The sequence below is a fragment of the Rhinopithecus roxellana genome, chromosome 15, assembly GCF_007565055.1.
Source record: "Rhinopithecus roxellana isolate Shanxi Qingling chromosome 15, ASM756505v1, whole genome shotgun sequence".
NCBI lineage: Eukaryota > Metazoa > Chordata > Mammalia > Primates > Cercopithecidae > Rhinopithecus > Rhinopithecus roxellana.
In genome coordinates, this window is record NC_044563.1 from 45,293,664 (window position 1) to 45,310,445 (window position 16,782).

The 16,782-nt window shown below is 44.6% G+C and overlaps 1 protein-coding gene across 2 annotated transcripts in view; it reads left to right on the forward strand.

Moving 5' to 3' along the window:
- Positions 1–16,782, forward strand: part of ME3 (malic enzyme 3) — a 217,448-nt gene that overhangs the window by 162,169 nt on the left and 38,497 nt on the right. For both annotated transcript variants that reach the window (XM_010356026.1, XM_010356027.2), the window contains exon 7: positions 3,419–3,522. In XM_010356026.1, the coding sequence (XP_010354328.1) occupies positions 3,419–3,522 (104 nt within the window). The remainder of the gene's footprint in view (positions 1–3,418; positions 3,523–16,782) is intronic.

Sequence of the window (16,782 nt, forward strand, 5' to 3'; positions counted from 1 at the left end):
AGAAATTCACTCTATGCTGCCTGATGCACTAAGATTCAAATCTGTGAGTTGGCAACATTCCAAATTATAACTCACCATGGACCCTTTTAATCTTTGTAAGAACTGGCAAAGTGAATGTTTTCTGCCAGTGCCAAGAGTAATACTATTTTCAGTCATTTTTTAATGTATGTCCTTCCAAGCTCTGTATGTGTGTTTCAGAGAGTTATAATTATGATATCTGTGTAATTTTGTATCCTGCTTTTTCCACTTTAAATAATCTCTTACAAATTTGTCCAGGTGATTGCAAAGTCTTAAAACCACCAATTTTAATTACTGCCTAGCTATTCATCATGTTACTCTACTATCATTTATCATTTCTTCTTTCTGGATGTTTGATGCTTCTAAGTGGCTTTTGATGGTCACTTTGAAGGTACCATGTGGAAGGGTGGGCACCATGTATGCACCACTTTCACCCTTTAGGTCTCCCCCACTGACACACACATGCACATACCCCTACCAGTGAAGAATTCTAAACAGTTTCAAGGGTGTCCAATCCAGGGGATTAGGAGAGTGAGACAGGAGGCCAGGATCCACCATCTTTCTAAACGTAAACCTGTGGTATCTTTGACAAAGTGCTAAATCCACCTCAGATCTTATGTGTAGCCAAGATTTGGGGTGAAGGGTTAACAGATATTTCCTGTTCTTTTCTGTCCCTTAAACTACACCCTCCCCCACACCTACTACAGTGATATCAAAGCAGTATGGACCCAGAACAGTGTCCTTAAAAAGAAAAATTGATTCTTGTTGGTATGCAGAAGAGCCACCCATGCAGCACGACTGAGTGCTTAAGACCATAGACTCTGGACCCAACAGCCCAGCTTTGAATCCTGACTCCTGCACTTATGAGTCCAAGGTCTTAAGCAGGCTGCTTCACCTCTCTGAGTCTTGTTGCCTCTTTAAAAATGGGGGAAATAGATGTGTGAGAGAGGTACTGGGTAGACACCTGTGAAGAATAAAGGGGGAGGGAGTGGGAGGAGTTGGGGGTGAGTGGGGCCTTCAGACTGTAGTACAGGTCAGACACCTGTGAAGGGAGAGCAGGAGGGAGTGAGGACTGAGTAAGAGAGCCCAGGGAGAGTCTCCCCAGCTCCGTCAGGCCGGTGGGAAGTTCCTGCCCCAGCAGAGTCTCAGTTGGGCAGGAATGGTTTCCCCCAGTCCTCCTCCATGCTCAATCATTAAGCAATCCAGGGAGAGTGTGCAAACTGAAGGCTGTCCACCAATTGCCCTCCGTCAGCAGGTTCCCTTAAGATAGTTCTGAGCCACACACCTCCATGGCTGATACGTCCTCACTGGGTTAAGTAAAGCACTTAGGGCAGTACGTGACACATTGGAGGCACTGTGAAAGCTAAAATTGCTACCACTGTTTTATAGCATATATTATAATTCACCAAGCTCTTTCATATATATTTTTCCACTTGATCATCACAATCATCCCCATGCAGCCCATATTTTATCCCCACTTGATAGATGAGAATAAGGCGTCAGGAGGCCCCATGACTTGCCCAAAGTCACACAGCTCACAGTGATGGAGGTGAGACTTGACTGTAAGCCCCCGAGGGCTGAGGGTCAGAGTATAGGCCCACTGGTCCTTATCTTTGTATCTTTGTGTGTAGCAGCAGTTCAGATGGAGATGAAGATAACACAAAACCTTGTCCTCTAAGAATTTATATTTTTGGTGAGTTAGACAAAAAAGTAGATAATTCCAGGAAACTCTAACACATGGAATTACCTCCCATTTTCCAAATACACCAGGTATTTCCTCCTCTTGCCTCCAGCCCTCAACCTTTCTTTGTGCTGACTTCTCAGCCTTGACGCCTACCTGCTGAAATCTGCCTATCTCTTCCTACCTGACCATTTTCTCCATGACACAATCCCAATCTGCCCCCTAAGGGGAATTTCTTCACTCATCACTGTCCCTCCATGTGCCACACTTTGTTCCAAAACAGTGCCACTCTGCTCTGCAGTAGAAAGTGTTTGTTTACTCAGCAGCCACCTGTCAGCACCTACAAGGCAACAGCCATTTCTTGCTCCTCTACAAATCCCCCACTGGGTCCAGTGTCAGCAATAGTAGATGAGAAATAAATAGGTCATGCATGAATGAGTCCACTGACTCTGTGTAGCGGTGGGAGGAATGGAAGATGTGGCAAGTCGGCCAGCAGGAGTGATCATTCACACCAACGCAGACACAGATAACCCAATAGCATATGACTGCTGTGATGGAAAGAGCTGCAGAAGGTCAGGTGGAGGGGCCCTGAACACAGGCTAGGTGTTAAGGTGAGCATCTCTCTTGAATTGAAATTCCTGGTTGTTTCATTCTATGCTTGTATCCCCAGGGCCCAGTACAATGTGAGGCACATGGTAGGTATTCAGTAAGATTTCAAGGAGGGAGGGAGAGAAGTAAAGAAGAGAAGAAGGGAGAAGAAAAGAGAGGAATGGAAAGGAAAGGAGTGTGGGTTGGTTTTCTAACATGAGTCCAGACCAGGGACTCTGGATGCGACCCAATACTTCCATGCAGATGCTGCCTGAAGTCAGCTACAGTGGTTTTCAACCAGTGACAGTTTTATCCCTAAGAAGACCTTTGGCAATGTCTCAAAACATTCATTTTTTCTTTTTTGTTTTTGTTTGTTTGTTTGTTTGAGACAGGGTCTCAATCTGTTGCCCAGGCTAGAGTGCAGTGGCACGATCATGGCTCACTGCAGCCTTGACCTCCCAAGGTCAAGTGACCCTCCCACCTCAGCCTCCTGAGCAGCTGGGACCAAAGGCACACACCACCATGCCCAGCTAACTTTCTAAAATTTTTTGTACAGATGGGGTCTCGCTGTGTTGGCCAGGACAGCCTCAAACTCCTGGGCTCAAGCAATTTTTCCACCTTGGCCTCCCAAAGTGCTGAGATTACAGGCATGAGCCACCACATCAGGCCTTGAAGTCATTTTTGATGGCCACAACTGCGAGTGTTACTGGCATCTAGTGGCTAGAGGCCAGAGATGCTGATAAATATCCTACAGTGTGCACATCAGGCCTCACGTTAAAGAATTATCCCAGCCAAAATGTCAGTAATGCCACTGTTGAGAAATCCTGAAATAACCCTAAAGCCTGCAGACGGAGGTTGAAAGACTGTGTCTGAGAGAGGCTTGCCTGGTTCAAAGCATCCATGGTTTCCAAATGAGGATCATCTAAGGGTCCAACCTCAATCACTGGCTTAGCCTCCAGACCCTTTCTCAGAAATGACACCTGGGCGGGGGAGATCCAGTCAGCTTCCTACTCCTCCCTCTCCTCCCACCTTCTGGTTCTTCCCAATAATCCTGGATACTTGTTGGAAAAAGAAAAAAAAAAAACAGGAACACTGGGAGTAGGCTTAGTCAATGGGTGCTGTCTGTTCCAGGAGCTGCTCAGAGACCCTCTGTACATCGGCCTGAAACACCAGCGTGTGCGCGGGAAGGCGTACGATGACTTGCTGGACGAGTTCATGCAGGCTGTGACAGACAAGTAAGTGGACCAGTCTGTCCCTTTTGAAAGAGGACTTTTAAGAGATGCCATGACTAAAGCCAACACTGGTTTTGGCCAATACACAAAGCAAAGGCAGTAGATGCATGCTTTCCCAGGTATTCTGAAAATTCCAACTTGACCCCTTGGAGTGATAAGACTGGACGCCAAATGGGCTCATTCTCTGAGAGAATCTCTGGGAGCAGAGAGGGGAGAGAATGAGAGTTGAGGGCTGAAGGTTGTGATCTGGAGGTAGTTAAGTATCGTTTTCCCAGGAGAAAAACCCCCTTAGCCTGAGCTGTTTAGAGTTCTCAGCACAAGTAGGGATGTTGCAAGTGATGGAGGAAAGATGTGTGCCCTTCTGATGAAATGGTTTTGGAAGACAGCTTGTCGCATTTGGTTATTTTCCACCTCTATGTGAGAACAAGGAAGTGTTAATGAGGCACTGTGGCAGACCACATGGGCTCTGGGCCTGCAAGATTTATGAGGTGTCATGTCTTCACTGGGGAAGCTTCACAATGCTGGCAGCTTCCACCTCGCTTGCCTGCCCCATCTGTCTGCCATCGTGGCCACCCGCTCACACTGCTGTGGCTGACGTGCCGCTGGAATGGAGGCCTGATGACAGCCCTCACGCACCCATGTTTATTCTGAGAGAAAAGCTGATCAGACCAGAGTTTCAGCAGCTCAGTGGGCCTCTGAACACAAAGCAGGTTCCCTTCTCACCTGCAAAGCTCCAGCCTTCTTGCTGCCCCAAGATTGCACAAGTTTGGCAGAGATGACCTGCCCATCCTTGACGAAGTGCTCCCTTGCCCAAGCTCAGCCTCTCCAACCACAGCAGCGGGCTGGAGCCCACAAACTACACGAAGTCTCGTCTGGGTGGGCTTTAGGGGTGGGCAAACTATAATTTGACCTTTGACCCCTCCACTTTTCAGATATGTGACCTTGGGCAGGTTACTAAACTTTTCTGAGTCTCCTTATCTAGTTTCCTTATCTGGAGATAAGAAAAGAGTTTTGTTGGTGTTGTGTTTTGTTTTTTAAGATGAGAGCAAAATAATATTGTGGTTATATAAGGTGGAAATGATCCTGTCAAAAGAGGAAATGAATGATGGACTGTAGGATGGGGGGCAAAAGTCCTTAAGTAAGCAAGCAGGAAAAAGGATCCAGTGCACACCTGAAGAGCTTAGTCTTGGAGCACAGAAAATCATCCACAGGGAGAAAGGGAAGGCAGAGTACTGGGCACTGATGGGGCAGGTGAGTAGATGTGTGGTGGGAGTGAGGGGGGAGTCCCCTGCTTGAAGACAAGGTCATCGGCATAGAGTGAGGATGGGGAGGTTTAAGGATAGAGGAAGTGGGACCTAGTTATCTATGAGACTGGGAGAATGTCTGGACTGGGAAGCTGGATCATGATCACCAGGCAGCTCTCAGGGCCCTCTTGGGGTTACTGTTTATGAATTTAACTTAAGCTAGTTAACCTGTTTCTGTGTTTTCTGAAGCCAAGTTCAACTGTCTGGGTCCAAGGGCAGGAAGACAAAGAGAACAGGGTGTAATCAGGGTTAGGGATTTTGCCAGGCAAGAGAAAATGGGAAAGAGCAAGGAGTTGAGAGGGAATGGTTATAATTGTGTCATGAGCTCTAGGCTGGGTAAAGGGGGGGAGAATGGTAAGATGTGGTAGAGGGGAGGGACAAGGGACAGTGAAAGGGTGATCAATGGATAATAAGTCCTGGTGAGGTTTAGAAACTGTTGAATTGGATGATAGGTGGAATAAGCTGGAGAGAAAGGAAGTGGTGATCAGAAAGTTAGATGTTTGCAGCTAAGATTGTGGAGGAAGGGCTGCTATTGGGATGTGGCCACTAAATAAAGCAAATTCAAGGGTCAGCTGCATTAATAGAGGCATAGCATCTAGGACAAGGGAGATGAATGTCGCACTTCATTCTCTCCCTTTCAGAAATCCTGAATACCACATCCAGTGCTAGAGAAGCTACACTGAGTCTTAAAATTTACCTAAAATGCCTTTGGAGCGCAATAATCATAATAGTGAAGAGAACCAAAAGCTGAGCCTGGTAGAGAGAAGACTCAGAGACTGCTCTGTCTATATCAGGGACGTGCTAGCACCTCCAGATTCTAAAAGCTCTTCTTTCAGAAGAGAATTGGACTTGTTTGTATATATTTACATGGAGAAGAACCAACTGGTGGAATGCTAAAGGAAGCAGTTTTCAGCTCAAAATAAATCAGAACTGTCTCACATTGCGCTGGACCGTCTGTGGGAATGAGTTCCCTGTCACAGAAAGAGTTCAAGGATAGGTTGCATGGCTTATTTGTGGTGATATTGTAGGAAGGAATTCAAGCATCAGATGTTCTTTAAACTGCCTTCCCACCCCAGTATTCTATTCTAACCTCTTAAAAAATCCTCTGTAGCCAGCCGGATAGGTATTATTATTCCCATTTTATGCAAGAGAAAACTGAGACTCAGAGAGGCCAAGTTAGCTATCTCAGGTCTCACAGTACCTGTCAGGACTACAAGCTGAACCCAGGACTACTGACTCCAAGTACAGACTCATTCTACAATGCTGTGTCACCTGTGGATGAAAAGAGAAGGGAATGAAATTGGCTTTGAAAGCCCACTTTTTGCTTCCTGTTTCCAGGGTTCATTGTTTATCTAATGAGTCAGTAATCATTCTGTGATTCCCCAAAGAAAAGTATTGCTATTCGTGTGAGAAGGTTAAATAAACTAGGATGTAAGAAGCTGTGCAAATTATCATCAAAATCAGTTCACACTTTTACAGACACACACAGGCAGTCCGGGGCGGGGAGGGGGGATCCTTGGGGAGGGGCATGTGTCAGCCAACAGGAATGTGTCCTTAAACAGAAAAGATGATGGATTGATGGTTGGTTGTTTTGACTTTCTAATAAGCTGTAGCAGATGTTTCTGTGGATACTGTAGGTGAGGAATGAGCTGGTCTCCCCAAGCACTCTTGGGAATACAGTAGCTCCAGGACAGAATGCCCAGCCTAGGGGTGAGTCAGGAGTTCCAAAGTCAAACACAACGTATTTTAAGAAAGAACCTTGGGAAATGTTGACTCCTGCTTTCAACACCCTCGTCTCTGTCCAAACATCCTGCTAATAAAAAGCTCCACCTTCCTACCCCTACCCACGAATAGGGGTGTATGTTAAGATTTTTTGGCCTGAAATAAACTTACTATGGCTCAGTTCCTGTCGTGGAGCTTGGCCACTGAGAAGAACCTTCCAGGACAGAAGGAATCTCAATTTAAGTCTGTGAACCACAGCAACAGACAGCTGGGAGTGTCCTTCTCAAAGCAGAGACAAAGACTGATGGCAAGGACTGATTGCCCCACTCTTCCTGCCATGCAGTGGATGGGTGCATTGTACCCAAGCACCACCTCCTGCTGCCACAAGTTTTCCCTGACAGCTTCCATTCACATTTTTCATTTCTGTTACTTACAGTAGTATGGATGGGAATTGACTATATTTTAAGTTTGCACCTGGAGCCCTAGTTCTGTCTGATAAATATCCTGGGCTGGACAGAAGCTTGATGTCATCAGCAGCTTTGGCCTTTAAGCAGACCAGGAAAGGAAACCACCTGCTTCTTCCCTAGTTCCCAAACCCTAAATACAGGGATTCTTAAGCTGCTTAGATTAGAGTGTTAAAGAAGGGAAATAATAAAAAAGCTTACGTTTTAAAAAGTCATCTACTTTTTAGCTCTAGGAAAAATTCTTTTTTTTTTTAGTCTCTCCATTTCTTTATCTCTGTGTATTCATTCATTCTCTCTGCCTCTTTCTCTCCTCTCACCATAATCACACATACACATGTAATCCCTGAGATACATACCATATTGGAAGTCACAATTTCACTATTAGTGCTCTTTGTAGGAAGTTCTAGTTTTCAGAGAAATTCAGACAGCCATGGGCCTCTCTGATATCTGGAGCCAGTTAACACAGGCCCACCCCTTAATGTTACCTTCCACACTTGATGTGAGCCCCTGTCCTCCTGGAGCCAACCCCACTTGCTCCAGCATTCATTCTCTGTGTCACTTCAACCTAAATGGGACTCCTCCCATTCCATCTCTCCTCTGCTACTCATCCCACTTGTTTCTACCCTTACATTTGGAGGGCTACCCTAAAGATTTCTGTTCAAATATATGTGCTGTCAAAATGACTAAATGCTCTCTACTGCGCCCTGATCAGATTTACAGAGATCAAAGGAATTGTTACTTGTCAGGCCTTTGTGCGGAGCACAGCACCAAAGTTAAAGCTAAAAATAAGGAGATGAAATTCCAAGACTGTTCACTTGCCTCTTGATCTGTGGTGTCAAGGAACACATCTTCTGTTTCTTTTGCTGTGTAACAAACCATCCCAAATCTTAGTGGCCTAACATTTTATTTGCTCTTGATTTTTAGAAGCTGAACTGACTCAGCTGGAGTGGTTCTTCTCCTGGTCTTGCCAATGGTCACACATACTGCTGCTTTCAGCTGGCTAACTAGCTGGGAGCGGGCTCAGCTGGGATACTGGAAAGGTTGGGCTCCTCTGTCTTTCCATTGAGTCTTAGGGTCTCTCTTTCACATGGCCTCTTCTCTTCACAGGATAGCTGAACTTTTTATGTGACAGTCTAGGGTTCCTAAGAACACAAGAGTGGAAGCTGCCAGGCCTTCTTAAGGATGAGACCTGGAACTGGCAGTCTAACTTCCACTACATTATACTGGCTGAAGAAAATCATAGGTCCAAGATTTCCTAGATTCCAAGGGAGGAGGTTATACAAGGAAATAAATACTAGGAGGCATGGTGCATTGGGGGCCACCAATGTCAGAGACTGCTATGCCCCATCTAGCCTGGGGGGGATAAGGAATGGGGCAGCCCTCACTATAGGAGGGCATGAGAAAAGAATAACTCAGTTACGCAGATAAGCAGGGGAATGATATATAAAATCAATAAGCATATCTACCTAGTACCTGCTGTATACCAGACACTGAGCCAGGCATAGTGAGCAATACACAGAGAAATAAGCAGTCCCCCTCTCAAAGAGCTAAATAGTCAAAAATATTTCATATGTATCTATTGAAGTTTAGATAACCTGAGACTCTACACTTTCTTAGCCTCTAAGTGTCTGTGTAAGTCTGGAGCTCAAGAAGAGTTCTGGGGCAGAAACATAAACTTGGGAGTTGCCAACCCATAGATAGTATTAATATCAAGGGAATGATTGAGTTTCCCCAAAGAGAAGAGAAAAGAATATGACTCACCATGGTTTTCTGAACTGTGTCCTATGGATAACTGCAAGTCAAAGTGCCCAACAAATTTTAGGACTAGACTAGGATATTGTTGGTAAGAATGGCAAGGAGGGTAAAAGGTTTCATTCCTTGTGCCAGCTCTGATTGCTTAGGACTCTGAACCTCTCTGGGTTCAACAGGGATGAGTGTCATCGTTGATTAGCAATGTCTGCCCTGAGCAGGGAATAAGAGGTGGCAGCACTGTGCTATCCTTTACCCTCCTTGGAGCTGTGAGGAGCCTTGTGACCTAAGCATCTGTGACTCTGTGAACACTCACGCCGGCTGGTCCTGCGACTCCCGCAGCGAAATAGCAACTCCGAGGCTAAAGGAGCCTCTGGGTTATTTTTCTCCAGGTGTTCAGGATATTTCAAGAGCTAAAGTAGGCCTCTATTTTAGTCCACATGAAGCTGCAGCTGCTTCTTCTGAGTTACGAAAACATGCAGGAATATGCTCTCTTGGGTACACTCCACCCCCACACCCACTCCCAATCCACTCTGGAGCAAAGCAGTGGGTCTAATAAAAGTAGGCATGCTGGCCGGGCGCGGTGGCTCAAGCCTGTAATCCCAGCACTTTGGGAGGCCGAGACGGGCGGATCACGAGGTCAGGAGATTGAGACCATCTGGGCTAACACGGTGAAACCCCGTCTCTACTAAAAAATACAAAAAACTAGCCGGGCGAGGTGGCGGGCGCCTGTAGTCCCAGCTACTCCGGAGGCTGAGGCAGAAGAATGGCGTAAACCAGGGAGGCGGAGCTTGCAGTGAGCTGAGATCTGGCCACTGCACTCCAGCCTGGGCGACAGAGCGAGACTCCGTCTCAAAAAAAAAAAAAAAAAAAAAAAAAAAAAAAAAAAAAAAAGTAGGCATGCTAATACTGACCTATGGTTCCTAAATCTGGCTTTGCTTCTGAGTCATCAAGGAAACTTGTCAAGAATACAGACTTCAGGCTCCTATGCCACAGAAGGCCTGGGTTGAGACCCGGACATCTGTATTTTTGAAGCTGTCCTAATGATTCTCATAGGGCTGTGCAAAGACTGAAATTTGAGAAACTCCTCGGCTGAGCACAGTGGCTCACACCTGTAACCTCAGCACTTTCAGGGGCCAAGATGGGAGGATTATTTGAGGCCAGGAGTTCAAGACCAGCCCAGGCAACATAGTGATACCCCCGTCTCTCCAAAAAACATAAAGAAAAAAGAAAGCAGCTGGGTGTGGTGGCACTCCCTTTTATTGCCAGCTACTTAGAAAGCTGAGGCAAGAGGATCACTTAAGCCCAGGGGTTCAAAGCTGCAGTGAGCTATAATGATACCACTGCACTCCAGCGTAGGCAACAGAAAGAGACCCTGTCTCTTAAAGAAAATAAAATAAAAAGAGAAACTGATGGACAACATCCCCAGAAGAGGCATCTTGTGTGGCCCCAGCTCCTCCCACTTTCAGAGTCAGACTGAAACCCAAGGTGAGGTTGTAAGGACCAATACACGGAGACTTTCCACAGTTTTATCAGCAGGGACCTACATTAGGAAAGACCCAGCATGTTCTCTGGGCTCACCCTGCCATGGAGGTCTACCTTGCAATACACCTACCTACAGCTCTGGCAGCTTCCTTTTAGTCTGGAAACTTCCCAAGCAGGACTGTGCCCATTGTTTCTGCTGGAATCCCCTTTGCCCTGAGGAACTTCAGCTGCTCTCATGCGGGGAATAATTGCATTTCTACAAGTGGGGAAAGCACTCACACATCCAGATAGCCCAGCCCCGAAGACAGTCATGGGCAAGAATCAGGCCTGCCTTTCCCAACAAGCAGGCACATGCTGGGCCCAATTCCCCACAAAGTGCCTTGACTTCATGACAGTGAAACTTCCTGCTTGAGAAGTTTCTGGACAGGGAGCTTGGAAGAGGGAGATGGCAAATTCATTAGTTAGGTAAAGACAGTGGTGACTGCCTTGTTTGGGGAATTTCTTCTAAAAGGTTTCCTGTGAAAGTACACAAAATCATATCACCTTTCCAAAAAATATGCCTATTTGGGAATTTGACTCTTCAAACTGGAAAGGGTATACTTATCCCATGAGGGAATGCATTTTGCCAGCAAAGAGTTAGAAACAGTAGGTACTACAACAGAACTCTGGGAATTAGCTTTATTTTCATAACTGAGGTGAGAAAACTCATCATAGAAGCTTGAAGCAGCACTAACAAAGCATGTATCTGATCATACATTTCCAGTGCTTCTGAAGAATGACTACATATCCAGCATTCTACTAGGCACTGTAATGAGATTCAAAAAAAATAAAAGATATCAGCTAGGCCAAGCACAATGGCTCATGCCTATAATCCCAGCAATTTGGGAGGCTGAGGCAGGTGCATCACTTGAGGTCAAGAGTTCAAGACCGGCCTGGCCAACATGGCGAAACCCCATCTGTACCGAAAATACAAAAAATAATTAGCCAGGTATGGTGGCACACACCTGTAGTCTCAGCTACTCAGGAGGCTGAGGCACAAGAATTGGTTGAACCCAGGAGGTGGAGGTTGCAGTGAGCCGAGATGGCACCACTGCACTCTAGCCTGGGCGACAGAGTGTGACTCCATCACAAAAAAAAAAAAGAAAAAAAAAATGATATCAGCTGTGTCCTCAACAACCTTACCATCCTTCCAAGAAGACATTTTTGAATAGAAAATAATTAGGGAAGAGTTAAGTACCCAACTATTTGGTGTTGACCCTCAGTTCAACGGAAATTCAGAGATGGGGCAATCAAGGATGATTGGGAAGAATGGAAGTTGTATAAATTTAGGGCCAAATTCAAGTAAGCAGCAGGAGAAAAAATGATGTTCCATAGAGAAAGTATGTAATGAGAGAAGCAAGAACACAAGAAAAGCAATGAATATGCAGGGAAGGCAATGAGTATCTAGAAGAATGGCCCAACTAGAGATGAATGTTTAGTGGTTTGAAACAAGGTTAAATAAGAATGGTGCTGGCTACATCTATTATTTAGGTTTCTCCAGAGTAACAGAACCAGTCGGATATCAGGTATTTAGATAGATGAGAGTGGATTTATTGTGAGAATTGGCTAACATGATTATGGAGGCAAGGAAATCCCATGATACGGTGTCTGCAAGTGAGAACCAGGGAAGCCGGTGGCATAGCTCAGTATAAATCCAAAGTGGGGTCGTTGGTGCACATCCTGAAGTCAGAAGGCCAAAGAGTCTGGAGTTCTGATGCCCAAGGGCCAGAGAAGATGGGTGTTCCAAATTCAGAAGAGAGAATGAATTCACCCTTCCTCTGCCTTTTTGTTCTATCTGAGTCGTCAATCAATTGGATGGTGCCTGCCCATATTGGGTGAGGGTGAATCTTCCTTATTCAATTCACTGATTCAAATGCCAGTCTCTTCCAGAAGCACCCTCACAAACATACCCAGAAATAATGCTTTACCAGCTGAGTATCCCCTAAACCAGCCAAGTTGACACCTAAAATTAACCATCACACTATGATAGGCCTTGAAATCCAGGCAAAAGGTCATGATTATTAGAGCTCAAAAGTGGGAAGAGCTACAGTCATCTAATCCAGTGGTTTTTCAGCCAAGCTTCCCTGGGTCCCAGGACTCCAAAGAAGCATATCAGGAGTGCTAGAAATGAAATACTTTCCACCAACCATAAAAAATTTAAACCACTTGAAGAAACACTTTATTGTTTTTCATTGCCTTCTACATCTGGTTTCTGCTCAATATTTTATTAAATAATTATTCTGCTAAAAATGCTTGAAAATTACTAATCCACTATTGGAACTTGATGTAGTGAGCAACAGGGAGCCATGGTATGTTCTTGAGTAACAAGTATTGTATTAAAATTGACAAGATGTGGGAAGAGATTAGAAGCAGAACCCATAACAATGCCCCAGTTCAAATTCTGCCTTCCTTAGGGAAATCTACTCTGACCAGCCTGGCCTTAAACTCTTGCCCTGACTGTAATCTTACTGGCTGTATAATTCATTTGCTAATTAATCATGCTCTGTTTTGTGACACTGCTTCTAAAATGGCCTATTGCTTTTCTTTAAACTTTTTTTTTTTTTTTTTGGTCTTGAGGCTTTCATTGTCAGAGGAGAGATTGGGCAAAGATATGTCTGGACTGTTGTAGAAAGGTTCAAGAACCAGCGTGGATGGCCTTTATAGATCATTCCTACCTCAGGTCCTATGACTCAGTAACATCTCTACCAATGGTAGTTCCTAGGAAGCGTGGCTTTACTCCTGGAGTAAATGGTGAAGGTGGGAGTTGATTGATTGGTGAGTGGTCAAAAGTCCACACCAAGCTAGCTACCAGTTAGAATAGACTGAAGGCTGTGAATCTGACCACATTGGAGGAAGCACAGAGGAAGGAACTTTGGAACTCATTCTGGCTTGTCTTGACTCTGAAGAAGCTGAATAGTTTCCCAGTTTCAGCCTGATATGGCTCATTGTTGACAGTCCAGCTCCTCCATGTTCTCAGCACAACAAGAGCCAGGTTTTGCATGGTGACAAACTCCTATGTGTGCAAGGAATCTGTCCTGGGTCACAGGCTAGGAGACTGTATCAAAATGCATACTAGCACCCAACTCTCTAGGACCTTTTCACTTCCATCGCACCAAGCAGACTACATAATTGAGTGAGTTTGCAGTTCACTAGCTAAGGTCCGGCTCAGGACTGAGGCCAAAATGTGCTGGAAGAAGCTCACTGCCTGGAGATATGATTCAATGACACTAGCTGGCTATTTCCTTTTCATTTTCTCTTAGCAGCCTGATTTTATCGCTTGGTATCAAGAATAGGAACAAAATAATTCCCAGACCTGAAACTTTTAGATTGTGGCAGAAGAGATGAAGGAATGTAAGGGTCTTATGGTGGCAGGGAGCGGGGATCTGATTTCTCTTAATGAATAAGTACCAATAATAACAATAATAACTCTTATTTATTTAATTGCTTACCATAAGCAGACACTAATATAAGCACTTCACACAATATTAACTTGTCTAATTCTCACAACAACTGTATGAGATAGGTACTATTATTCGCTTTATTTTAAGAGATGAAGAAACTGAAGTTTACAAAGAGCAAGTACCTCATCTAAGAAAGGGGACTCTAATTAAGACCCTACCCACTAACTGCAGTTGTTAAAAGCATGAATTCTAGAGCTAGACTGCCTGAGTTCCAACCTTTTATTAACAAGCTACTTATTCACACTTCTCAACAAGTGACTTAATTCATCTGTGCCTCAGTTTCCTCCTCTCTAAAATGCATTTTTAAGACTGGTAGAGTATTTATGATGGATAAATGAGGCCATCCATGTAAAATGTTTAACATACACCTGAGTGATAGTAAAAAAATCATGTTTGCTATCATTATTAATGTAGGCAGTTTCCAAAGCCACCCTCCTTTAGGCAGTGCTTCAGTGTGCCCACATTCCTGCATTCATGTTTGAGTTAATATATCCATTCACATGTCTACCACTGCTGTCCACAATCCCTCACCCATCCCTCCCCTTCATTCCAATATTACTTTCTGCTCTTCCCCAGTGCTAAACCTAGGAAGGAAAAAACAAAAACAAAAACAAAACAGCCCTAGGTGTGATCCATTTCCATTTTAGATCCCTGGTATATGCAATTAGTAAATGCTTGGTCTTCATCCCCACCCCCAACACACATCTATTCAGTTTGGTTCTCCCTCCTCCAGTGGACGGTGTTGTGTAGATTCATGTGTACGTAGAGGTGAGCAGTATGGTCTGTGTGTTCCTGGGGTTGAGGTGTTCTTATATTGTTTTGCAGCTGTTTGAAGCTGAGTGTTACTTGGGCCTTTCAAACTCACCACTCAGAGGGAGTCACCCCCTCAAGTAACCAAACATCTTTTCATGAGACACATTTCTCAGTACAGAAATGAGAAACAGAAGCTTCCCCAACAGAAAGCTGCAAAATTGCTCTGAGATCACCTACTAATACTGACCTATTCAGAGGCTCCGCATATAGCAGCCTTGTACTTTGCCCTCAGAGCTGGAAGGATGCCTTTGACGGCTCCAACTCCCACCCCTCTTCCTGCTGCTCCTTAAACGTGTTGTCTTTGTTACAGTGGCAGAGGCTTCGTGCTTGCTATTTCCCCAGCCTTGAGTGTCCTTTCATTTTCAGAGTTGTTTCCATCTCATCATTCAGGCCTGCAGATATGTCCACAGCAGGCAAGGTCAAGTGTGGAAGTCTGTACAAGACAGGATGTTAGAACCAAGTGTCCTGCCAAAAGCTTAGCTGAGACTCTGTAGCTCCAAGCGTCTCCTGTTGGTTTTAACACAAGGTAGGCAAAGAAAAACCCCTAGGCATATAGCATCCAGACTACAAAGGAAGTTTGAGGATGTTATTTTAATTTTAAAAGATTGTGAAAAGCTGTTAGCTCTAAGCCCTGACTGCAATGTTTCACAGGGGTGTTCACATTCTGAGTCCCTCTCAGCATAGAGGGTCACTGCTCAGTTTTCTTTATATATATACTAAAAATTAGGAATGCTTTCTGTGGTTGAATCTGTATCTTAGCATTCTCATTTTCCCACTGGATTCAGCCTAGGAATTGAATCTCGCATTCTTGGAATATCTGAGCAAGAAACAATCCACTCATTTGGTTCAGTTTCCTCACTTTTTAGATGAGGAAACTGAGACTCAAAGAGAAAATTATTTCCCCAAGGCCAGATGATGAGAAAAGCTGTGGGAAATTAAGGAAAACCTATCCAATTATGTGCCCTCCTTCACGTAATTCGTGAAATTTCCACCAAATTTTCATTCAGACTATATTTATCATGTGCCTTCCCTGTGCCCCACAATGTGGCCAATACAAATGTATTAGTTCCTTCTCACATTATTATAAAGAAATACCTGAGACTGGGTAATTTACAAAGAAAAGAGGTGTAATTGGCTCATGGTTCTGCAGGCTTTACAGGAAGCATGGTGCCAACATCTGCTCAGCTTCTAGGGAGGCCTCAGGAAGCTTACAATAATGGCAGAAGGCAAAGTGGGAGAAGGTATATCACATGGTGAAAACAGAAACAGGTGAGCGAGTGGGGAGGTATTAGGCACTTTTAAACAACCAGATCTCATGACAACTCACTATCATGAGGACAGTACCCAGAGGGATGGTGCTCAACCATTCATGAGAACTCTGCCCCCATGATCCAATCACTTCCCCGTAGGCCCCAACTCCAACGTTGGGAATTACATTTCAATATGAGAGTTGGGTGGCAACACAAATCCAAACTCTATCAACAAAGAAAAGACTTGTCCTGAAGAATTCAATTTTCCCTGTGATTATAACATGGACACATAAAGTCACCAGAAAAATAGTTTAAGACCACATTCAGTTATTTGTTTTCCTATTTATTCATATATTCATCCATCCATTTATTCATTCATTTATTGAACATGGCAGGAAGTCAGAAATAGACTTTGCTGTCAAGGAAGTTATAAACTACAAGGGAAATTCCCAAATAATTACTGCTGGGTTTGCATAGATTTAATGTGTATGCAGCCAATGGCCCTGCCTGCAGTGTTGATCAAGGCTGATAAAGGGCATAAGGTGGTCAAAAGATCTGAGACATTTACTTGGACTTTAAAAGTCATGACTTTATTCCCAGGAAAGCGCTAGCAACTGAACAGAACACTCAGAGCAGGCCTCATTAATCAAAGAACCTTCATGGAGGACACCCGTGGCCTCATGCCAACCTGATATGCACAATCTAAGGACAAATATGGGCTGACATAAATGCTGAAGCCCCCAAGCCAGCCAGTGGGTTGGTGGCCAAGAAAAATGTATGGGCTTTATAAGCAGGAGGTTGAGGAGTGAGTTGCCATGCCCTAGAGGAAAACCTCTGTGCTGCCACTGACCTTTGGGAGGTTGAGAGGTCAGCAGGTCAGCCACCATCCCCTCCCCAGCACTGAGATTTCTGGCGCCATTTGGTGTACTTGCCCCGGAACTCAGACAAACAGGGAAAATCAGGAGGAAAGCCAAGC